General features: G+C 41.8%; 1 protein-coding gene across 1 annotated transcript in view; it reads left to right on the plus strand.

Moving 5' to 3' along the window:
• POU2AF2 (POU class 2 homeobox associating factor 2) overlaps positions 1 to 24,856 on the plus strand; it is an 85,984-nt gene that overhangs the window by 9,785 nt on the left and 51,343 nt on the right. The window contains exon 2 of the mRNA XM_027772834.1: positions 8,175 to 8,247. Coding sequence (XP_027628635.1) covers positions 8,175 to 8,247 — 73 coding nt within the window. The remainder of the gene's footprint in view (positions 1 to 8,174; positions 8,248 to 24,856) is intronic.

Consider the following 24,856-nt stretch of genomic DNA (forward strand, 5'->3'; position numbering starts at 1 on the left):
GCCAAAACACCGCGCCAAAAAAAAAAAAAAAAAAAAGCTCAGCTTCCTCCAATGATACCCTATCTACAAAGTCTAACGCCCAAGTCTGATACCTCTTAATCTGACTAAGTGGCCCAAGAATCATGGATCCCATCTTCACCACTGTTTTGTTTTGTTTTTTTTAAATCCTGTATTTTTTTTTCCTTGCTTATTTTGGTAAACATGTACTGCTTCAGGTGAGTCTTGCTGTATAAGCACATATTCAGAGAACAAGAAACACCCATGAGATAGCTCAGCCATAAAACACTTCTAAATACAAGGAGGAAAGGGGTCTGCAAAAAGTTAATGAAAAATGCTTTTTGGTTTTTTTTTTGGGAGAGGTTTTGGCTATAGGGTGCATGCACTCACCAGAAAGACAGAGAGAGACAGAAAGCAAGAAAAGAAATCACCCCCTGTGGGGATGGCCATGCTGCAATCTCTTCTCCATTCTCCTTTCGGGATCTTGGGCACACATGTGCATGCACCCAGTGTGAGTTTAAGCCACCTTGTCCGGGACTCAAACAACAGTTGACTACATGGGAGTCCAGTGAGGTAGCCATTACACGAACTGCTGGTGCCCATGAAAAGTGCTTTGAAAAACTAGGCATGGATTTTTTTAAAATTTGCCCCAAGATAGACTCATACTTTCTGTTTTTCACAAACTTTTTGAAGTTCCCTTATACAACCCTAATTTTATGTATTACCTCCCTAACTTGATTATAAACTCAAATACTCTAATCACATCTTCTACATCTTTATAATGCATACATACATGCACACACAAACACAAATAGTTTCTATCCTAAAATGGACTTGATAACTACTGGTAACTTGATAACATGTGTGTGTCAGGGCCAGCAGTGGCATAGTGGTTAAGGCACTGGACTCCTAAATAGCCAACCACGGTTTGAGTACTGGACCTGTTGGCTTGAAACTCAAGCCAGGCATGTGTGTGTACATGCCCAAGATCCTGAGTAATGGAGAAGGGACTGCTATGTGTCCATCTCCCCCAGGGATAATTTCTTTCTTTCTGTCTCTCTGTCTCTCCAGTACACACACCTTACAGCAAAATTATAAAAACAAAACAAAAAAATAGTGTGTTTACTTAGTTCTAAGAAAGTAATCGAGCATGAATCTGAGGTTCTGACACACAGTTTGGAGTCAGAACTTGAACTGATGGTTTTCCAGCTAAGTCACTGGTGGCCACCTGCAAAGCCAGCATTCAGTAGTGTAACTATCATCCATCGCAGAAAGATCTAGATCAGACAGTCAATGATAAAGATCAACAGAATGACAAATGTTATATTCAGACCTAACAGAACATCCAAATATACTATCATAATATTAAGTCAGCCACGTGAAATATTATTTTGTTCTTTTGAATTTATTTGAATCTAAAAATAACACTTTCAGTTGGAAGATTAGCTCCTCTAGAATGGGCAAACATGGAGCTTAAAATTCAAGTGAAATGTGTCCTTTTAACCCACAACCTAGCAAACCACATCCACTCATACTTAAGTATCTAACAATAGGAGCACGCCCATGGCTTCTCTGATGCAAAGAAAATCTTTCCATTCTGAGTGTTTCTTCCTTGGCCAGGAATGCAGTTTTCCCTTTATTGCCCTTTCCTCACACAAGGTGTCCTAGTTCCTTGTTCTCTATGCAGGGGCTTGCAGGGTCATCAGATTGTTCACAGACAATGGATGGGATGCTGGGGCAGACAACAAACCACTCACTCCATCCACAATCCACACCATTCCCGAGTTTCTTTCTCTCCTCACTTCAAACACTCCAGTGTTCATTGTCCTTCTACCTCCTCTTGGCTTTAGCCTAGCACAAGGTTTGCTTTGCCTTCAGGGATAACAAACTCTATAGGTAAAGAAAAGCCTCCATCAGTGTCCTCTCTTCCTGGCTAAGGCCAGAAGTTCCTGAGTATGTTTCTGCTTCTGTGTGGGTTGGGGAGAGAAAAACAGCCTCCAGGGCATCCATGAGAGAACAGAGGGAGAAAGAGACACTTCACTTAAAAAACACACAGATTAATACTCCAAGCTATAACTGCAACATAAATGTTTCCCCAACAGTATTCTTTATCCTTTGCAAAAACTTCTACCCTTATTTACCTCCCATATTGTATTCTTTAAAAGCAAAAAATGTTTAAAAACAAGTGACAGTTTGAAAATATTTAACCAAGATAGACGGCCCCACCAGCCTATCCACTGTCCATGAACAATCTGTTGTCCTATAGTCCCAGATCCCTGTGAGCCCCTGAACAGAGGGCAAGGAACTAGGACACCTTGTGTGAGGAGGAAGCAATAAAGGGAGAGCTGCATCCCTGACCAAGGAAGAAACATTCAAAATCCAAAGATTTTCTTTAAACCAGGGTAACCATAGGCATGCTCCTATTGTGATTGTACATAATTAAAGGTCATGGCCAAAAAAGGAAATGTAGTATTAGGCTAAATTGAGATTACAGTCAAGGGCAATCATGAAGGGAATCTTAGGCAGATTCAAGATCACAGTTGGTGGCCAAGGACCAAGCAAGGGAAATAATCATCAGGCCAAGAGAAGACATGAGAATTTATAACCAGACAAAATGGGTAACCCACACCAGGTAGGCTTATTTTTTACTGATTGAGAGATGGGGATTATTAAAACTCTGCAGGGATACATTGGTCTTAAAAGAATGAATTGGAGCTCCTAGAGGACATTGACTATTTGAACTGAATCAGTCAAGACAGATGTGGATTCTAGAATAGCTCCAAAGATCTTCCTTTTGGTGGGAGTAAGGGGAGGGCAGTTTGCCATTGGGCATGTGCTGGAGACAGACAGAGAAAGAAAGAGAGGGAAAATGAGAAATCACCCCATAGGGGGAATGGCCATGCCACATCTTTTCTCCTCCATTCTCCTCTCAGGATTTTGGTCACGCACACACACATACCTGGCATGACCTTCAAGCTGCCTGGTCCAGGACTCGAACTGCATTCAACCATGTAGGAATCCAACTCTTTAATCATCATGCCACCTCCTGACCCCAACCCCAAAGATCTTTCAATAACTAGATCTACTCTGAGAGATTTCTCAATTTACATGATTTTTAGAATCCCTGGTGGTTTTTGAGTCTTCTCTAAGTAAGGCTAACAAAGGAATTTTAGGCTGATAATCCTAATATTAGGCTGTTGAGAAAGTCATGGCATATTTTTCTATGCAAAAATGTGTCATGAGTTTCCCAGAAACCCAGTATTTACTGCCCCTCCCCCCAATTCTTACCTTCGAGTACACGAAAATCTATACGACTTAAAAACCAAGTGACTTTTTACAATTTTCTTTTGATTAAGATATTGATGTTAAGGGAAAAAAATCTGTGTTTTCATCCAGAAACTTTTATAATGTATTGCTGTTAAAAGTATCTCCTATTTATACCATAAACTTTTAAAGATATAAGAGTCCCTTTTGAAATGAATCTTATTTAGAAGGCCTGTAACCTGTATAACCTGTATATTACTGTCTCAACTCAGTGGTGTATGAAAATGAAGCAATTTTACTTTTCTCTAATTTAATTACTTCCTTCACTCAAGCTCAGTCAAATCTGCCCTTTGCATTCCTTAATGATATCCTAGGCATATTACAAAGCTTTGCTCTTTGTTTTCTATTATAATAACTCAGTCCAACTGAAACCTAAATCTCAAACTTGATTTAGAGATCACACCTTTTCCCATTAGCATGATTTAAGCTGAGGCCCTGGGAGCCAAGAAAGGGATGTGCAGGCTCTGAGTCACTTCAACTACCTGTTCTTCAATGGCAGTGCTATAGTTTTAATAATGGTTTGTCCCACAAAGGTTAATATTCTGGAAGTTTGAGTCCCAGTGTAATGGCATTTGGAAATTAGTAAGACCTCTCAGAGGTGAGGCCTAGTAGGAAGTATTTGGATCATGGGAACCACCCACCCTCATCAGAAGATTAATGTGAGACAGTGAGTTCTTGCTCTCATGGGAAGGGTTAGAGCTCCTTACAGGCTGGACATTCACTCTCTTTCTTGTTCTCCACTCTTCATGTACCTGCTGATCTTCTTGCTTCTATTGGCTATGTTGCGATGACATAGGATGGCAGACTGGCCAGATACCAGCCACATACTCTTGGATTTTCCAGCTACCAGAATTGTGAGCTAAATAAACCCCTTTTCTTTATAGATCAGCCAGTCTCACATAAAATGAACTAAGACAGCTGGTTTCTCCAGTAAATTTGTAAGAAGGAGCCAGGGGCCTAGTGAAAAATGTCTCTTATTTAATTGACCACCATAGTTCTTTTCCTCATTGGTCATTATGCTTCTCAGGGTAACACCGAGTAGCTATAGACACCCTCCATGTGGTTGGTATTCAATCCCTGATCCTTCAAGGGGCCCATGTGCGAGTCCTTGTTGGGGCTCACAGGTCTCAGTGCCCCACACTTACCTTACTCAGGAGATCTTGCTCTAGTTCTACTTCTTCTACTGCCCCTCAGCTTCTCCCTCTAGAGTACCTGTGGTAGCACCATGCCAGCTTATCACCAGAATTCCCCTATTGGGTATAGATCTCTTAAGTGACTCAGACCCAGCTACCTTCCACTGTGGCTGGCCCATTGAAGACACTTGAGCCCTAGCCATACTCCAAAGTATGACACTTTGACAATCCCTTTCAACACCACCATCTCCCAGTTGTCTTTCTTCTGCTCAGGTGGGCCCAGGGCAAGTCATCCAACTGGGGACTAAGGTACCAGTCTCCCCTTCTGGAAGGCACATCCAATTTCTAAAAATAATTTTCTTGGAGCCCCTCTCACTTTGCTTGGTAGTATAAATTATCCCTCATCTAGGAGTAAAAGAAGAAATACCAGTAACTCCTCAAGACAAATACCAGAACAATGCCCATGGCTTCTTTCTTTGGTTCTTCTTCACTACCTGCCTTAGTCCATTTCTGCTACTATAACAAAATACTATTAACTAGGTCATTTATAAAGAGCAGAAATTTATTTCTTACAGTTCTGGAGACTGAGAAGTCCCAGATTAAGGCACCAGCAATTCATGTCTGGTGAGGGACTTCTTACAGTATCCTTACATGGCAGAAAGGACAAATACTATGTCCTCACAGGATAGAAGGACAGAAAATGACTTAGCTTGTTTCCTTGATCTCTTCTGTAAGGGTACTAATCCCATTCATGAGAGGCCTAATTACCTCCTAAAGTCCCCACCTCTTAATACCACCACATTAGGTCTTAGGCTCCAACATAATGCGTTGTGAAGGGATATATGCAACTTGAACCATATCCCTCCCTCCCTAGTTTTATTATATAGATTTGGAAAGTGGGGAGCATGCAAGTAGCTGGTATTAACAAGAACTATTTTTTACTTCCTAATAGGCCTTGGGCAGGTGGCTTCCAGGCAACTTCAACTCTTCATAGCTCTCTTTACAATGGAAGTTCACACCTGTTGTTTTCATCTATGGGCCCTACTGCCATTTTGGGATATCAAGAGAAGGGCCACTTAACATTCTTTACCTGTTTCAACAGAAAAATATGCAAGTGTTAAAAAAAAAGACTAAATATTTCACCACAGAATCTAAGACATAAATCTGTTTCTCAGAGATGAGTGAGACTGTGTATCTTTTTTTTGGGTAGGCAAAGAAATCATCTCTCCTATCCAGAGTTCATCTCTCTTATGAGCTTGTCAGGAACGAAGGACCGTTTCTCTAAATGAAGAAACAAAACAGCTGCCTGATAGCAGCAAACAACCTCCAAGGCTTCTGGAGCATTGGGTGCCCTCTTCTGATACCTGTGAGGGGGTCCATGCTTGAAATTCCTGAGCCCAGGAGCATTCCATTTTCTCTTCATCCCCCAGTCCCCACTTTACCCCAGTAGTCAGCCAATAAGTCATTAACTGAAGCACAAATTGGAAGCCACTAAAAGAGATAACTCAGAAAAATCTAAGCTATAAAGAGAGTTGATTCCAATAGAGTATAAGTTATTCTCTCTGTGCTTTACAGAGTAGTTCCCTGAGAAGTCATGACTTTTATTTTATTGGGCTATTAGAAAAGTCACGATGCATTTTTACATAGAAAAAATAGTCACAATTCAATGTAGAATGGAGGATTATTGTATCCAGGGAACTCTGAGTACAACAGTTCTGTTTCTCCAGGAATCACTCAGTAAACTGATGACTTTGCAGTCCCTACTGTATGCTGTGTGGGTATACAGAGAAGGAGCTCATTCCTACTCCTAGAGTGCTAAGAGTGAAGACACATACTGCAATAACAATACCCCTGAAGATAGAAAACGTACTAGCATGGTATCCGGCCATAAAAGTCACTGAATATGTGTTTTTAAACCAATCTGATTTTGAAAGTTTTGAACCCAGAAATATAAACAAACAAAATATGCAAAGTTAGATACACAATGGTTTAAAGGGAGAAAGTGCCAAGAGCAGACTGATTTGGGGAAGGAGTAGGACAGACAGACGACTTTGAGTTAGGCACTGGTTGCTGTAGTGTGGGGGTTCTTTCTCCAAGGTTAGGGTCAACTAGAAGAAGTTTAAGACCAGAAGAGCAAGTTTGCAATCTTGTACCAACTTCCTGGTCAGAAATAGAGTTCTCTCAGTCCTAAATGCAGGAGGCATACCAAGGTTCCTTCATAAAGAAAGACTAGAAAGACTAGAAAAGATATGGACAGATATTCTCTCCCGAGGGCCAGCAAGATGGCAGATTGAGCCTACCAAGGACTAAATATTTGCTTGTTTTCATCTAATGTCTAACCTAGACAGTGCCGTGTTACCATAATGCCACAACCCTGAGACAGGTCACTTCCTTCTCCCCACTTTTCAGATGAGGAAACTGAGGAACAGAGAAGTTATGGGATTTATTCATATTTACAGAGTTTGTAAGTGGGACCAGAATTTTTTTGAACTTCACCGTAGAGATCTAGAGCCAGTGCTCTTAATCACCCGGCTCTTCTGTTCCTGGTGAATGGGAGAGGTGTTCCTCACCTCTGGACTACTCGAACAGAGACGCTTCTTGTGTGTGCTCATTATTGCCACTCTAATTTTTTGTAGTGATTTGCAGCAAAGGGCAAGAAAAAGAGCTGGAGGAATAGGCCGAAAAGATGGAGAAATGGCCTCCTTCCTGCATCTAGTCACAGAAGGAACAATCAGGTTGACTTCTAGGATTTTCAGGAAGAAAGAGCATGTGTTCGCCATGTCACTGCAGTTCCCAAAAAAGCCTTGCTCTTAACCCAGCTGTCAGAGCAAGCCTTCTGATAAGCTACAGATAGGGTTGAGGCACCACCTAGTGGCTTAAACCAAAATTACTTCCAAAGGAATGTCCCTGGTGAAGAGAGGCAAGGAGGCAAATAGAGATCCCTACATGGCAGGAAAAGGAACTAAAAGCAAACCCTACCCATGTTCAAAGCCTTTTTCCTGTATTCCCCTGTAGGCTCTAGTTATAGGTCAAGGACTAGAAGTTTACAGTCCTCCTGCTCAGGGACTGGAAGTTTACCCAGCATATCAGAAATAAAGAACTAGAGTCCAGAAGAAGTAAATCACAAACTCTAGACACTCTCCTATGGACTGAAAAATGTGTTTCCTAAACTACCCTCAGAAATTGCAACCACCACCTTGGGTATCTGTGGATCTTACTCAACGTCTGCAGGAAATTCAACAGAGATTGGTGGCAAAAAAAGGAGCAGGGAAATAAAAAAATGGAAAAGAAGGTTTGTTCTCAAAAAATAGTTACTGGTCCCACTGCAGTGGTGTGCACTGCTAAGACCCTGTGTTTCGTAGGCTGAGGCCACATGGAGGCCTATGGTCAGGTCCCAGGCCAACTCACTATGGCCAAGCACTATGGCATACACCTGTAATCCCAGCAACCCAGGGGGCTGATGCAGGAGGATCGTGAGATTGAGGCTAGCCTTGCAACCCAGTGAGACCCTGTCTAAACAAAAGAGCCAGGCATGGTGGCACATGACTATAGTCCTAGCTGGGAGGCTGAGGCAGGGCAGTTGTAATATGGCAAGACCCTGTCTTAAAGATAAATAAAATAAAAGAGTTTCTGCTGACCTTGTGCAAAACACCCAGAGTTACGGAAGGAAAGACTACAAAATGGCAGTACCATTGCACCCCCCTTCCTTGCTGTTTCTAGAGTTGCCAGTGGATGTCTAGCCCTTGCTCCTTATTCAGCGCATTTAAGGAGCAACCTGAGGAAATCAGACCAGGTAAGAGTGAGGCAGGTCACCTGAGGCTGAAGTGCCAAGCCGCAAGCCTCAAGCACTTCTTTTTTTTTTTTTTTTCCAGAAGTTTTTTGCCATAGGGCGTGTGCACTCACCAGACAGACAGAGAGAGACAGAGGGACAGAAAGCAAGAAATCACCCCCCAGGGGGATGGCCACGCTACAATCCCTTCTCCTCCATTCTCCTCTCGGGATCTTGGGCACGCATGCACACACGCCCAGCCTGAGTTTTAAGCCACCGGGTCCAGGACATGAACCGCGGTCAACTATGTGGGAGTCCAGAGACATAGCCATTACTTGTGGGTCCCAGCCTCAAGCACTTCTAAGGGAGACAGTTTGTCAGGACAGGTCAATGAGTCTCAATTCTCCCAGAACTTTTGCCTAGATCAGGCATATGAGAGGGAGAGTTATGGGAAAGTAGGGCAGCTAGGAGCGGAGTCTGAGGGGACAGAAATAAACAGCTTCTACCAGGTCATTGGGAAAGTCATGATGTATTTTTCTTGTTTTTCTATGCAAAAACAACCCTACGACCCAATAGAACTCTGAGCAACAGCCATGCTTGGTGTCAGGTGCAGAAGCTGTTAACTGCTGGAGGTAATTCAGAGTGGTTGGTAAGAAAGGTGGATGCCTGGGCCTAGCCCCAGGGAAACCAGGCAGCTGACTGGGACTCCTCAACCCCACCTCTAGGAATCTGGGGTATAAGATAACTGCAAGCATTTGAAGGGTCAAACAGAACAGATATAAACAGGCAAACTCAGATTCAGGTACCAGCCAAATCTAGTGTCAACCAAGAACAAGTTGAATATCAGTCAGTCTGTACAGACTTGGTCTCGGGTCAGTTTAAGTTAGCACCATGCTAGATGTGACAGAACCCTTGATCCTGAAAAAAAAAGAAAATAGTATTCTGTTCTAGAATGAGGCTCTTGAAGGTCCCTTCTGTCCCTAAGCTTTATCACACCTACTCTGCAAGCACTTCAGTCCCTGCAAGTCCCCAGTGGTCAAATCAAAGTGGAGAATGGCATTTCTTCTACTTGACCTTTAAGAATTCTTGCCCTTCAGGGCCAAGGGGTGGCACAATGTTAATACAACTGACTGACATAGAAAGGTCCTGAGTTCATGTCCCAGGACCTCGCTGAGCACGCTGAGTGGGCACACATGCCCATGAGGCATACTGGCTGAGACTGGAGGTGGGTCATCACCTGAAGACCTACTGGGTATGTGTGTCTCTCTCATTCTCTCATGAAAGAAATAAACTTGCAGATTAATTCTGTACACCCACAGCTCAGAGGAATTTTATCTTAGGCCATTGTCTATTTTTCAGACAATGCCTCCCGGAAAAGTAACTTACTCTTCCTCTAAAAATTGCCTACATTCCCTGCTTCTTTGTCTTCTATGAAGAGGGTATTTAAACTTCAATAATCTGGCCAGTCTTTGAGTTGAATACTTTTGTGTGACTCTGGTATTCTAACACACTAATACATCTGTATGCTTTTCCTCCTGCTAATTGGTCTATTGTCAGTTTATCTCAGCAGACTTAACGACTGGAACCTTCAGAGAGCAGAGGAGAAAATCCCCTTAGTTCCAATATCCTATTGTTCTAAGCAGAACTCAGGGCACAGTCTCACCAGTGGTCAGATAGCCTTACTGGTCAGAGCCTAGTCAGGAGCCACTCATGTCAGATCCCTGCCACTGCTGCCAGATCATCGCCAAGGTTCAGACCACTGAAGTACTCCCCAAACTTATCTAGGCTAAAGAGATCATCCCTGGGTCTTCATTTATTTGCCATAAGAGTTGATTCGCATCCGCAGAGGTCCTGGATGGGTGGGCTTCTCTCTGTACGTGTTAATGGCATTATCTACTTATTTATGGTCCCCATTGTGTTTGTTTGAAAGGCGAAACTTCTGTAGCAATGAGACCTTGAATAAAACCAAATTTCTCTTTCTCTCATGTTATAATTCAGAAAAGTAGCAAGGGGCTTTGCTGAGTTAGTTACAAACTCTTCCATTTTATTTATTCACCACCTTTTGGAAGATTCTCCTGTATTTAACAAATATTTGAACACTACTATATAAAAGCGTTGGGTCACGGTCCACAGAAATGTCTCAGCCTTTTCAGAACTCCCAATCTAATGCGAAGACAAAAGAAGTAAGCCATTCAGTATAGTTCTGTCAACCTAGAAAGAAGGTCTGCCCCTTTACTTTTCACTTTATAAGTAAAATAACCATTTAATTGCAACCAGGGCTTAAGACACATTATCCAAGTGGACAGACTCTGGTTCCCCAGAAATATGCTCACCAAAATATTGGATCACTGGAAAAATCATGATGTATTTTTTCTGATTTTCTATGCAAAATGCGCTGTGACTTTTCTGATGACCCAGTAGTTGCTGAGAAAGCTGGTTTATACAGCAAAGAGAAAGGCAAGAAGAAGAGAGGGCATAAGATGTTTGTGAAGAGTTTTATTTTTGGCCCATGTAAAAGAACGCAGGCAACTGATAGGCCATACCTTATATTTCACAACATGAACTTGAGAACAATGAGATGAAGAAAGAGTGGGGGGTCACATGGTAAATCTATAACCCCTTTGCAGCCTCACCGTTTGTTTCTCGTAAACTAAAACATGCCTTTTGGGTAAGATGTGCGTGAGCATAATCAAAGTCTCAGACTCATGCTTTCCTCAGACCTTTACATTTTAAGTGGATCCCTCTTTCCATACGTCGCTATGAATTGCTTTCCTTTCTCAGTTCCAGGAAGCAAAACAAACATAAGAGAGACCTACAGGGATCCAATGATGGAGGAATCACCTCCAATTCAGCAGCAACAGGAAAGTCTTCACAGAGGAAGTTGAATAGGAAATAGAATATAAAATATAATTAAAATTCTAGTAGGTATAGACTAAACTGTTACCAATGGAGAAAATGGTATGAACCAGAGCTTAAAAATAAGATTACATAAGAAATCTAGGAATCAATGAGCATAACAGAATATGGTATTAGGAGAATAAGGCTTTAAAGAGAGGGCAGAGATTCGCTGTGGAGGACTTGAATGACAGGTGAGAAAACAAGCTTTCTTTTTTAAAATTACTTATTTAATTTTATTATTATTATTATTATTATTATTTAATTTGCTACAGGACATGCGTGTTTACCAGAGAGAAACAAAGAGAGAGAGAGAAACAGGGAAAGTGAAAAAGCAAGTCGCCGGGTCCAAGACTCAAACTGCAATTGGCCACGTGGGAGTCAGTGTCTCAATTGCCACACCACCTGCCGGCACTGAGAAAACAGGCCTTCATTGGTGGACTATGGAGAATCCTTGAGGTTCCAGCTGGAAAATGAATGGCCAGACTTCTGAGGCTGGTTCAGATGGACTGAGAGAGAGAGATTGGATGGCCCCGCTGGTGGCACGGCAGTAATGAAATGCCCAGCAATCTTGGGTGCACATGGGAAGGTCCTAGATTTGTATCCCAAGGTCTTCCTATACACACCAAGCACAGGTGCCCTGATCTTGTCTGGCGGAGGCCAGCGGTATATTATGGTTTGAAACCCTATTGAGGGTAACTCCCCCTCTCTGTCTAGCCTTCTCTCTCATTAAAGAAATAAACAAACTTTTTAAAAAATGAGCTACTGGAAATAGGAGACCTATTAAAACACCGCAAGTTAAGGAGGAGAAAGCACAGACTGAAGTAAGGTCATGCCTGCAGAAAAGGAGCCTGCAGGCAAGTTTGACAAAGCTTGACAACCATGGAATGTTGGAAATGAGAAGGAGAAAAAAACATACGTCATGGATCAGCAGATGGTGGTGGCTGAGGTGCTGGATCCCACATGGCCCTGTTGCAAGGTTCAAGTCCCAGACCCAATGGCTTGAAGGGCACATCAGCAGTGTGAGCATGTGTCCAAAATCCTGAGAGGAGAATGGAGAAGAGATTGCAGCATGACAACCCCCACCCCCCACCCCGCAGGGAGTGATTTCACACTTTTCCTCTCTCTTTGTCTCTCTCTGGTTAGCGCACATATTCTATTGCAAAAGATAGAAAAGAAAACATATCTCAGAGTGTTCAAGGTGTAACTACCAAAAAATTGGTGATACGGCTGAAATATGGAAGTCAGAGCGTGAGGTCAGTTTTAGATATTAAGTTCAAATTTTTAGCAAATCCAATAAAGCTTTCTAGAAACAGTTCAAAATGTTAAGTCTGAAGCTGAGAAGATAAAATGATTTCTAGTTTAAGGTATGGACTTAAACATAGTCTGTAGGGAGAGAGACCTGGAGGGCTAAGAGAACACAAGATTGCCAAGCAAGAGGACTTAAAGCAGGGACTTGGCAGAACTTTAGAAAACCCACACACATTCATTATAGAAGGAAGATCCTTTGGGGAAAAAAATAAATAAATAATCTTATCTGAAAAGTTAAAAATAAATAGAAATGTGTAGTGTCCTGGGAAAGCAAAGAAAGAATTCTCAGTAAGGAACAACTATGCCAAACACAAAGACGACTTCTGGATGATGCAGATGGAATTGGCAATTACAGGGCTAGATGGTGGCACAGCAGTGAGACGTGATGCTCGGCAAGGCTGGCACACATGGGGAGGTTCCAGGTTTACATCTAAAGACCTCCCTGCGTATGTCGGGCACACCAGGGGCTGGCTGAGGCTGGGGAGGAGTCGTGGCAACAAGCCCCTGCTGGGAATGCTGTCTCTCTATCTCTATCTCTCTGTCTTTCTCATTCATGAAAGAATTAAATGAGTAAACCTTTTAAAAATATATAGTAATTATTTTGCAAGTCATAACTTTCAGGATAGTAATTTGAATAAACTGGAAAGGATAAAAGTGTATTTATTAAGCAGTGAGTTAGGGAATTTAGAAAAAGAAGACAGTAAGTTAGGAAAGGAACAATGCAATAAACCAAAAGGAATTAAAAGTAAAGATGTAATAAAGCATGAGTTAGAATACAGAATAAATAAGTTAGAAAATAAAACCAATAAGTAGATATAAAGGCAGTAGCTTAAAAAATAAACTAGCTAACCTAATTTACAAAGCAAAGCACCAATATGCATTTTTAAAAAGGAGAAACTACTACACATAAAGAAGAAATTTAAAATATCCTAATAGTCTACTTAGCACTACACAAACATGAAAATCCTAAAAAGATAATGTTCTATGACTATCTAACTTATCTATGACTATGTAACTTATCACCAGATAATATGGCTGCATATTTGTGGGGTTTTTTCCTTTATTATTATTATTTATACATTCAATCACTATACATCATTTAGATTGGAAAAAGACTTTACCCAGCATGACACACACCTCGGTCTGGCCCAGTTGAGAATACCATACGCATCCTCATCAACAGATAACACACCACCTGCCGGCACTGAGAAAACAGGCTTTCATTGGTGGACTATGGAGAATCCTTGAGGTTCCAGCTGGAAAATGAATGGCCAGAGCTCTGAGGCTGGTTCAGATGGACTGAGAGAGAGAGATTGGATGGCCCCGCTGGTGGCACGGCAGTAATGAAATGCCCAGCAATCTTGGGTGCACATGGGAAGGTCCTAGATTTGTATCCCAAGGTCTTCCTATACACACCAAGCACAGGTGACCTGATCTTGTCTGGCGGAGGCCAGCGGTATATTATGGTTTGAAACCCTATTGAGGGTAACTCCCCCTCTCTGTCTAGCCTTCTCTCTCATTAAAGAAATAAACAAACTTTTTAAAAAATGCTGTTGCAAGGTTCAAGTCCCAGACCCAATGGCTTGAAGGGCACATCAGCAGTGTGAGCATGTGTCCAAAATCCTGAGAGGAGAATGGAGAAGAGATTGCAGCATGACAACCCCCACCCCCCACCCCGCAGGGAGTGATTTCACACTTTTCCTCTCTCTTTGTCTCTCTCTGGTTAGCGCACATATTCTATTGCAAAAGATAGAAAAGAAAACATATCTCAGAGTGTTCAAGGTGTAACTACCAAAAAATTGGTGATACGGCTGAAATATGGAAGTCAGAGCGTGAGGTCAGTTTTAGATATTAAGTTCAAATTTTTAGCAAATCCAATAAAGCTTTCTAGAAACAGTTCAAAATGTAAGTCTGAAGCTGAGAAGATAAAATGATTTCTAGTTTAAGGTATGGACTTAAACATAGTCTGTAGGGAGAGAGACCTGGAGGGCTAAGAGAACACAAGATTGCCAAGCAAGAGGACTTAAAGCAGGGACTTGGCAGAACTTTAGAAAACCCACACACATTCATTATAGAAGGAAGATCCTTTGGGGAAAAAAATAAATAAATAATCTTATCTGAAAAGTTAAAAATAAATAGAAATGTGTAGTGTCCTGGGAAAGCAAAGAAAGAATTCTCAGTAAGGAACAACTATGCCAAACACAAAGACGACTTCTGGATGATGCAGATGGAATTGGCAATTACAGGGCTAGATGGTGGCACAGCAGTGAGACGTGATGCTCGGCAAGGCTGGCACACATGGGGAGGTTCCAGGTTTACATCTAAAGACCTCCCTGCGTATGTCGGGCACACCAGGGGCTGGCTGAGGCTGGGGAGGAGTCGTGGCAACAAGCCCCTGCTGGGAATGCTGTCTCTCTATCTCTATCTCTCTGTCTTTCTCATTCATGAAAGAATTAAATGAGTAAACCTTTTAAAAATATATAGTAATTATTTTGCAAGTCATAACTTTCAGGATAGTAATTTGAATAAACTGGAAAGGATAAAAGTGTATTTATTAAGCAGTGAGTTAGGGAATTTAGAAAAAGAAGACAGTAAGTTAGGAAAGGAACAATGCAATAAACCAAAAGGAATTAAAAGTAAAGACGTAATAAAGCATAATGAGTTAGAATACAGAATAAATAAGTTAGAAAATAAAACCAATAAGTAGATATAAAGGCAGTAGCTTAAAAAATAAACTAGCTAACCTAATTTACAAAGCAAAGCACCAATATGCATTTTTAAAAAGGAGAAACTACTACACATAAAGAAGAAATTTAAAATATCCTAATAGTCTACTTAGCACTACACAAACATGAAAATCCTAAAAAGATAATGTTCTATGACTATCTAACTTATCTATGACTATGTAACTTATCACCAGATAATATGGCTGCATATTTGTGGGGTTTTTTCCTTTATTATTATTATTCATACATTCAATCACTATACATCATTTAGATTGGAAAGAGACTTTACCCAGCATGACACACACCTCGGTCTGGCCCAGTTGAGAATACCATACGCATCCTCATCAACAGATAATAAACCATTTCTGTATCCCACAAATGTTTTGTTACCATAAATATTCTAAATTCTTTTTCTGACATTTCAGTAATATCCCCTACATTTTCTCTACTCGGAGATGAGTTACCGTGTTCCCTTGCTGGAGATGTATTACTTGATTCTCTCTCATCCCTGAGGCTCTCCAATTTTCAGTCATTGGTAATGTATTTACTTTTGGCTAATTTGTTGGAGAAGGATTCTGTGACCATGAGCTCGTGTGTTTCCCTTACTGTGAAATAGTTTGGTGCTATTTTCTGCCTTCTACTGTGTCCTCCAGTGTGGGAATCACAGGATAAGTTTTGTAATCAGATTTATGAAGGGGAGTTTCAGTCTTTTTGCAACAACTACAGTGAGATACGAAGAATTCTCTAAAACTCACAGTGTTCAGATGTTTAGCTACTATGCACCTAGTCTTCTCTAGGCAGTATGTAATGACTGAGCAGTAAAACAGGAAAGTAAGGAAAAAGAAAAAAAAGTAGAAAATATAAATAGGAATAAAAAGCAAAGAAAAAGGAAGGAAAGAACTAGAATAAAAAGAAGGAAAACAAATCAGAAATCACGTGGTAGATAATGAAACTGGGTTAAAAATAGTAAAATCTCTTAGTGCACAGGGCCAACACAGAGGTAGAGTTGTCTGGATGCTTTCTGTCTTAGTTGAGGGAATAGGAGACAAATTAACAAGAGAAAGGCACAAACAGGGAAGAAAGCTGCTTTTTTAAAAATAAATAAATAAATAAATAAGTTAGAAGGGACAGAGAAGAACAAGAGGGACAAGGTCACTTGCCTACCTGGCTAGCACTGGGGTCTGGAAGGGGGGACCCTGGCTGGGGGCAGGGGGAGGCTTCACACCTATGAAGCTGAACCCAGAGGGCCAACACAGTCAGAGGTGGAGTTGATGACTGTATGTTTGAAAATGTAATATAAATTACTGTAAATCTCCTATAAACAATAAAAGTTCAAGAACATAAAGGGATGCCAAATTAACATATAGAAGTAAACAGCTTTCAATTACAAAACCAGTAATGACCCAGAGTTTAATGGAAGACTCTATGTTCAATACCAACAAAATAGATTAAATAATTGGAGTGAACTTAGTAAGAAAGGAGTAAAATTAGGTGCCAGCAGTTGGCATGGTTGTTAAGGCAACTGGACTGCCATTTGGCTGACTCACGTCCCAGACTGGCAGCTTGCTTTCTCACGTTCTCGCTCTCTCTCTCTCTCTTTCTCTCTCTGTCTGTCTGTCTCATTCTCTCTCTCTGTGGTCAACTTAAAAAAAATAAAATAATGACATTGAATAAAATTAAATAATTATTTAAAAAATAAGTAAAACTAATATAAATAAAATTATGTGGAAAAATACAAAATAAGACTCAAACAAATAAAAATGCACTGATTTATAAGTGTAACATAAATCCAATAAATAAATATTACCAGGAGGGTTTTCTCTCGTTGTTTATTTTCTGTTTCTTTCCCTTTTCTTTCTTTATCTTTTATCTTCTTTTTATTGAATACATAGCTTAATTGTAAACTTTATACAGAAAAATTAACTAAAGTAGCTAGAAAGCAAGAGTAGAGAAAGAAATGACTAGCCCTACCAACTTTTACAATATAAAGACACGATAATTTCAATGGAGTTGTTTTGGTACATAGTGGACTAATGAAACAAAGTCAAAAATCTAAACATGAATTTAGATTGTCATAAAAGTGGCATCTCAGATCAGTACAGGAAAGGTAAACTATTCAAAATGTAGTTTTCCCAATTAGACTACAAATGGATGTTTAAAATTAAGTATTTTTTAAAATAAATAATAAAAGAACTAAATGAAAACATGAGAAATTCCCTTTAAAAATACCATGGCATATAAAAGACTTTTCCCATACTAACTCAGAAAATAGAAATCATGGAGGAGGGGGGATGATAATTTCAGATAAAGAAAAAATTTTTAAATAGAGTCAGCAGGTGGTATGGTGTTTAAGGCGCTGGATCCCATGTAACTGACTCTGTGGTTTCAATCCTAGAACCAGTGGCTTGAAAAACATACCAGGTGCATGTGCATGCATTCCCAAAATCCCCAAAGGAGAATGGAGGAGAAAGGATTGCGGCTTGGCCATCCCCTGGGGATGATTCTCACTTTCCCTCTCTCTTTCTCTCTGGCAAGCACACGTGTCCCCTAGCAAAAAATCTATAAATCAAAATTGAAACCAAAACCAAACCAAATTTTTTAAAAAGTAAACACTGCTATGTAAAAACAAAATACAAAAAACCCTACAAAAATTAAAGCCATAAGCGAAGTCAAAACATACATGACAGGGCTGGGTTGATGGCACAGTGGTAATGTTCTCTTCAAGAGAAGCTCAATCCCACATGGTCACCATGGTTTGAGTGTTTCTATCAGCATGAAACATGCTGGGCACACACACAAGTTCCCAAGATCCCAAGGGCTAGAGGACAGGAGGAGGGGGATTGCAGTATGACCAGACTCTGCGGAGGGTGCTCCTCTCTGTCTCTGTCTGTCTCTCTCTTTCACTCTCGCATGCATGTGCATGCATTCATTCATAAAGAAAGAAAAGACAAATGACAAACTGGAAGAAATTATTTGCAATTCATAGTACAGAATTAGTTGATCCCCTAAGTTATGAATTACTCTTAGAGTTTAATAAAATATAAAACCATCCACCCAATATGAAAGTAGACAGATCACAGAAAAGGAAATAATATTTCTAAAAATGATGCTCAATCTCACTCATAAGGGAAATGCAAATTAGAATGACACCAAGATTATGTTTATCACCTTAGATGGATAAAGATCCATAAATTTGATAATGCAATGCATTAGTTTTCTATACTGTTGTAATAACCACAAACTAAAGGGTTAAATAATGTGAATTTATTATCTTAGATTTTGTAAGTCAGAGCCCAACTAGCTCACAACTAGTGTGGGTATCACTAAGCTGTAATCAAAGTGTCAGCAGAACTCCTGGGAATTCTAGGAGAGACCCTGTGTCCTTGCTCTTTCAGCTTCTAGAACATTCTTTCGCTTGTGCACCCTCCCCCATGTTCAAAGTCAGTAATGTTGTATCTCTCTGCGCATTTCTTCTATTTCTTCTACAGTCACAACTTTCTCTGACTGACTCTCCTACCTCCCTCTTTTATTTTTAAGGACCTTTGGTTGTACTGGCCCTATCTTGATAATCCAGAAAAATTTCCCTACCACGATCAGCTCATTAGCAACCTTAGTTCATCTTTGCCATGTTACCTAACAAATTCAGTTTCCAGGGATCAGGATTCAGACTCTTGGTTTTGACAGTAAGATGGGGAGCCAGCAGGTGGCATAGTGATTAAGACGCTGAACTCCCACAGGGTCAACCACAGTGAGTCCCAGATCCAGTAGCTTGAAATTCATATCAGGCACATGTGGGTGTGTGCTCAGAATCCTGAGGGGAAAATGGAGAAGGGATTGTGGCATGGCCATTCCCCTGGTGTGTGTGTGGGGCAGGGGGTGGGGGGGGCGGTGATTTCTCACTTTCTGTCTCTCTGTTTCTCTCTCCAGAGAGCACACATGCCCTATAGCAAAACAAAACAACAACCTCTAGGGTTGGCAGCTTGGGAAAATTAATGCTCAAACCCATACATTTTATAGAAGGTTTTCTTTTTCAGACCAAAGATACATATGTATTAATATTTCAGCATCTCTGAAATGGAGTTGTGCCCACATCACTGCTGTCAGTGTGACAGTTTGGGGGTCACTGCTGCTGCCTGTGTAACTACAACTCAGCCACATCTGTTTCCGCTATTACTCAAGCCAGGCATGTGCAAAACGACCACAGCACTCCAACCTCCGTGCTGAGACTCCAAGAGTGAAAGAGGACGCTAGCTGTGTTCCATGACAAGAGTACACAGGGCCTGTCCTGGGCAAACACGGACAGAGGTCACTCGAGTTATGTCCTTTGTTTAGAACATGTATGTTGGATTTAAATGTCATTAAAAATGTCTTCCAAAAGAGAACGTTATGACTAGCATTGACATTAAAACTCATCTTGTTCACAGCATAGGAACAACAGTAGACATAGATTCTGTATTAATAAAGCAAATATCCATTTTAGGATAAGTGACCACAATTCTGTTTTCTTACTAAGCAAAAATGTAGTGTTCAGGGACCTAAGAGAAAAGTAGATACCTACAAGTATATAAAAGTATGCTACATGATCTTTAGTGGGAAGCATGCAAAAGGATTGTCTTTCAAAAGCCAAATAGTGAAGGTAGGAAACATTGCCAAATCTCTCCAAATTGATTAAAACAAGTAAAACTCCGCCAAATAGGGAGAAGATCTGTGACCAATGCATGCAGCAGGACTATTGTTAAATAGTATGCCATAGTCGAAGGCGGGTTTTTCTTTCTTCTACATGAAAACACAAAGTCATGGTGTGTCTAATAATCAGTGCTTAGCTTCAGTGAGGTTGTACTTTGTCCAGGTAGTGAGAAGGGGACCTTCTCATCAATGTGTACCTGACTTTATCTGGATAGAGGCTGTTGCTCAAGGAGGTTTAACAAGTCCTGTTGGTTCTTTCTGGAGGTCTGCTCAGGCCAAGTTCAGGCTGAGGTCTTGTCGGAAAGCAAGAATCCCTGAGCCAGCTTACCTACTTCTTTTACCCAGATATGTCTGCTAACACTCCCATGGGGGGCCAGCAGGTAGCAAGGTGGTTGAGGCAGTGGACTCCCACATGGCTAACCACGGTTTGGGTCCTGGACCTGGTGGCTTGCTTTCTCACTTTCCTTCTCACTCTTTCTGTCTCTCTCTGGTAAGCACATGTGTTCTTTAGCAAATTAAAAAATAATAATAATAAATTGAATAAATCAATTGACTGGAAAAAAAAAAAAACTCCAACAGAATTATGCAGTTATAAATGTTGTCTCAGCAAGTCATAACATCTGAGTCTAGTATCTGGGCCTCGGGACTGTCTTAATCACACTGCCAGGCCATTGCCCACAGGTTACAGGATAATGTAATAACATCACCCCAGACACAGTTTGCTTTGCATTTGTGCAGGGGTGACTGGAAACTATTATAGCAGAGAGCTATTTACAAAGCCTCAGCACCTCAGGCAGCAGGTACAACACACCTGGGTGGGGGCTCCTACCCCACACCCAGCTTGCTGCTTTGCACATAACAAATGTGGAATAAAATCTCTGTTTAAATAATTTGACTGAATCTACTTCTTGACCTACATGGTCAAAATCTCCACTTCAGCTGTCACACGTAGAGTCCCTAACTACATTGAAACCTTATGATTCTAAAATCCTGGCATTTTCAGTAGCCAAGGACTAGCTCACAGTTGGAAGGAGGGTTTCTTTATGTGCCTTCCAACACAGCCTCTTCTACTCAGTACGCCGTGGTTAAAATACTCAGAGTAGTTAAAGGACCAAAGGAAAAGGTAACAGGGTTGGAGTGGGAACGGCAGGCATTCACCTACCATTCTACCATTCTACAATACCGTTGAGCTCACTCTGCGTTTTTTTTTTTTTTTTCCAGAGGTTTTTTCAATAGGGCGCGTGCGCTCGCCAGACAGATAGAGACAGAGAGACAGAAAGCGAGAAATCACCCCCCAGAGGGGATGGCCACACCGCAATCCCTTCTCCTCCATTCTCCTCTTGGGATCTTGGGCACACGGGCACGCATGCACACACGCCGGGCATGAGTTTTAAGCCCCCAGGTCTGGGACACAAACCATGGTCAACTACATGGGAGTCCAGCAACATAGCCATTACGCTAACTGCTGGTCCCAAGCTCACTCTGCTTTTTCACAGTTTCTAAAACTCCTCTCTCCTGGAGTCTGGGAATGGGCTCAGGAAATTGGTGTGTTTAATTCTGAGACTCAGAGTCCAGGACACTCTTCAGGCCCCATGCACTGCTTAGTCAATAAACCCATCCATCTCCCTAGCCCCCAGAAAGATGCTTTCAGCATTCTTTTTGCTTCCTGAGGAGGGCAGCAGGTGCCGCTGATTGGTATAGCTCCCATGCCCATCTCAACTATCCTTCCAGAGCGCTATGGGTCGACTTCCCCCCAAAGCTTGTCCTGCCACCAAAACAGCTTCCCTCAAGCAGGGACTCCAGACTTTACATGTTGATAGCTCCAAATGTTATCAAACAAAATGCCAAGATTAAGTTAATCGTTTCTCCAGCGATGGTGATTTGTTCTGATCCAACAGATCTAGAACCTAGTTTTTTGCCATGCAAACTGAAGAATATAGGCTCTCTGATCTCCAGGGCCCCTTCCAGTGGAAAGCCTCTCATCCACATTTTATTCTTCATCTGAGCTTTCATATGCTCAGATGCTATGGTATTTGTAAAACAACTGTTCTCAGATTCAAGAGAAAGCTGGTGGCCACAAAGCTGGCTGCATATTTCAAGATCCAGATAAGTGACCAGGTCTCCCCATTCCAAATCTCCAGTCAGGTCCTTCTAAGTGACACTTCAGCTGGCTGGTAGCAGCCATACTGGAACCTAACCTGCCCTGGCTGTATCTCAGGTGAGCCACCGGGTACATCTTCAAGTCATATTCACCTTTCCATGTAAACTATGGTGACTGAGTCCCTTCTCCCTGCTTGTGCTTCATCAGGAGTCACTACACACCCCTCAAAGAAGCATGAAACCAACCAAAAAGACCCAGGAAGTTGGCTTTGTGCCACAGGTACAGCTACAACCTCCTACTCAGTAATGCTGTGTATCTCCAAGGGTAGTGAGGAAAGCACCACATCCGTATGTGAGAATCCCGCTGGGCCCGTGGGCATGCACTTGTTCCTTTCCATTCTGTCCTCTAGTTTGGGGCATCTTCACTGTTACTGCCACATTCCTCCTTGACCTCTGCATAGATCCTCCCTTCTGCTCCTGCACGCTGTGATAAGGGCCCTGGGCCCCTGAGCACTGCGCAAAGGGAGCAAGGCATTGGCCCAGACCACTGAGCTGCCCTGACTGCCGCCTTCCACCCTCCGTCATCAATGGGTCTGGGAAATAGCAGAAGTGCCTTGGTTCCCACCTCAGTGTGCCCGTTCAGGGTCCCTCTGACTTGCCTTCCACACTTTCTCTTCCTCCGTGTCTGCCTCACAACACATTTGTCAACAAAGCCCCTGCCAAGACTTCAGTGGTACCCAACCCACAGAGCAGCTGCCCACCCCAGAAACGCTGTGGTTGGGAGTCTCTCAGGGGTGTTCCCCATGTGAGATAAAGGAGACAAAGACAAATCGTGCCTGCACTCTGTGGATTTGTGTTATTCTACCCAGACCCACCCTTGTTTTTCCTTCTCCTTAACAGGCAGCCCCAGACCATCACCAGATCTTATGACCTAGCACCTTGCCCGAGAGGACCCACGCCGTGTTCCTAAACCCACCAGCAACTGAAGCAAACATAGTCAATACCTGTCACTGACCCACATCCATCCAGCAACAATCCATTCTTTCACAGAACACTTGTTCCTTGGTATTAGAAAGCAGTTTCCTAGAATTTTTTCAAAATCCATTTAATTTATGGAAGCAATTCTGAAGTTCTGAGCCAAGGGAGAATATGTACTAAAGGGTTTAAAGAAAAAACAGGTATTTGTTGCAAATTGATTTCTCAGCTTCAGTGCATTTCAGCCTTTCTGTTGATGTCTACCATCTGAGGTCCTTCTGCAAGGTATGGGACATTTCCACATCAAACTTCTCTAGAAAATTATCTTTGAGCTACAGACACAGGAGTAAACTATGGGAAAATGTTACCAAAATCTTCAGTTCTGGAAAGAAAAAAGATTCAACTCTAAAGTTTCTTTATAATGAAAAATAATTAAATCTCCTTTTCTATGGTTTTTGTATATATTTATGTTGAGTCATTGAGAAAGTCATGAGGTATTTTTGCAGATAAAAACATGTCATGACTTTCCCAATGACTTTATTTATTTTGAATCTTATTTCATTGTACTTGCTAGAGAACATGTGCACTCACCAGTGAGTCAGAAAGAAAGGTAGAGAGAGAAAAGCATCCCTCCCCTGGTGGAGTGTGGTCACACTGCAGTCCCTTCTCCTCCATTTCTCCATCCTACTAGGACTTTGAACATGCATGCACATGTGCCCAGTGTGTGTGTTTTGTTTTTTTTTTTTTTTTGGAGAGATTTTCACTGTAGAGCGCGTGCGCTCGCCAGACAGACAGAGAGAGACATAGAGACAGAAAGCGAGAAATCACCCCCCAGGGGGGATGGTCATGCCGCAATCCCTTCTCCTCCATTCTCCTCTCGGGATCTTGGGCACGCACGCACGCACACGCGCCCAGCGTGAGTTTTAAGCCACCGGGTCCAGGACACGAACCACGGTCGACTACGTGGGAGTCCAGCGACATAGCCATTACGCTAACTGCTGGTTCCCCCCAGTGTGTTTTTCAAGCCACTACAGTCAGGATTCGAACCAGGATCAGTCCCTACCATTAGACCACGGGATGAGCTCAGCTATGGTTTATCTTTCATGTGTTGCTACTTGTACCCAGATACCATAATCTCTGACACACTTTACTGCACTCAGCATGGCTTGTACTCAGAGACCTACGATGTGCACGGCACCAAAAACACAGTGAAGTGCTCTAAGGACACAGAGAAGAAATGAAAGCGAAAAAGACCATCTGTTTGGGGTCAGTGGCTGGACAGGCACAGCACTAACAAGAATGGAAATGGAAAAGCAGCATGAAATCAGTGCCACAAAGATTCAAGCAAGGGGCATCATGGAATGGGGCATTAAGTCTGTCTTGGTGAATATACAAGACAACTACAAACTACGTGGAAAACATTGCATTTGTGTTGAATCTTGAAAGAGTATAGAACTTGGATCAGCTCTAAGTAACAAGAGGGTGCTTCCATTTGAGAGAATACTGTAAACAAAGACAGAGAGGTCAGAAAGCCTTTTGACTTTCTGAAGAGCACTGAGTAGTTGGAGCTATCCTCAGAGCCCTCACGTGGGTGGGGAGCATGTTAAAAATGCAGATTACCCAGCATGATCACCACATAATTTGACTCAGTAAGTTTGGGACAGATTGAATTTTACAAGCAACACAGGTGATTCTGAAACAGGTGGTCTGAGACCACACATGAGAAACTCCACATGGGGCATAGGTTGGAGGAAGCAATAACAGACAGGATGGTGGTGGTAGGATGGGACCAGGTAGAGACCCTGGAAGGCCAAGCTAAGGAGGTTGGTCTTTATCAGCCATTGGAAGTCATATCTGTGTTTTAAAATAGTTCTATTTTGCTTGAAAGATCTAAATGCTCCAGCCTCTTAAAAATACAGTGCTGGAACCAGCAGTTGACA

This window comes from Tupaia chinensis, unplaced genomic scaffold (assembly GCF_000334495.1).
Source record: "Tupaia chinensis unplaced genomic scaffold, TupChi_1.0 Scaffold000311_2, whole genome shotgun sequence".
NCBI lineage: Eukaryota > Metazoa > Chordata > Mammalia > Scandentia > Tupaiidae > Tupaia > Tupaia belangeri.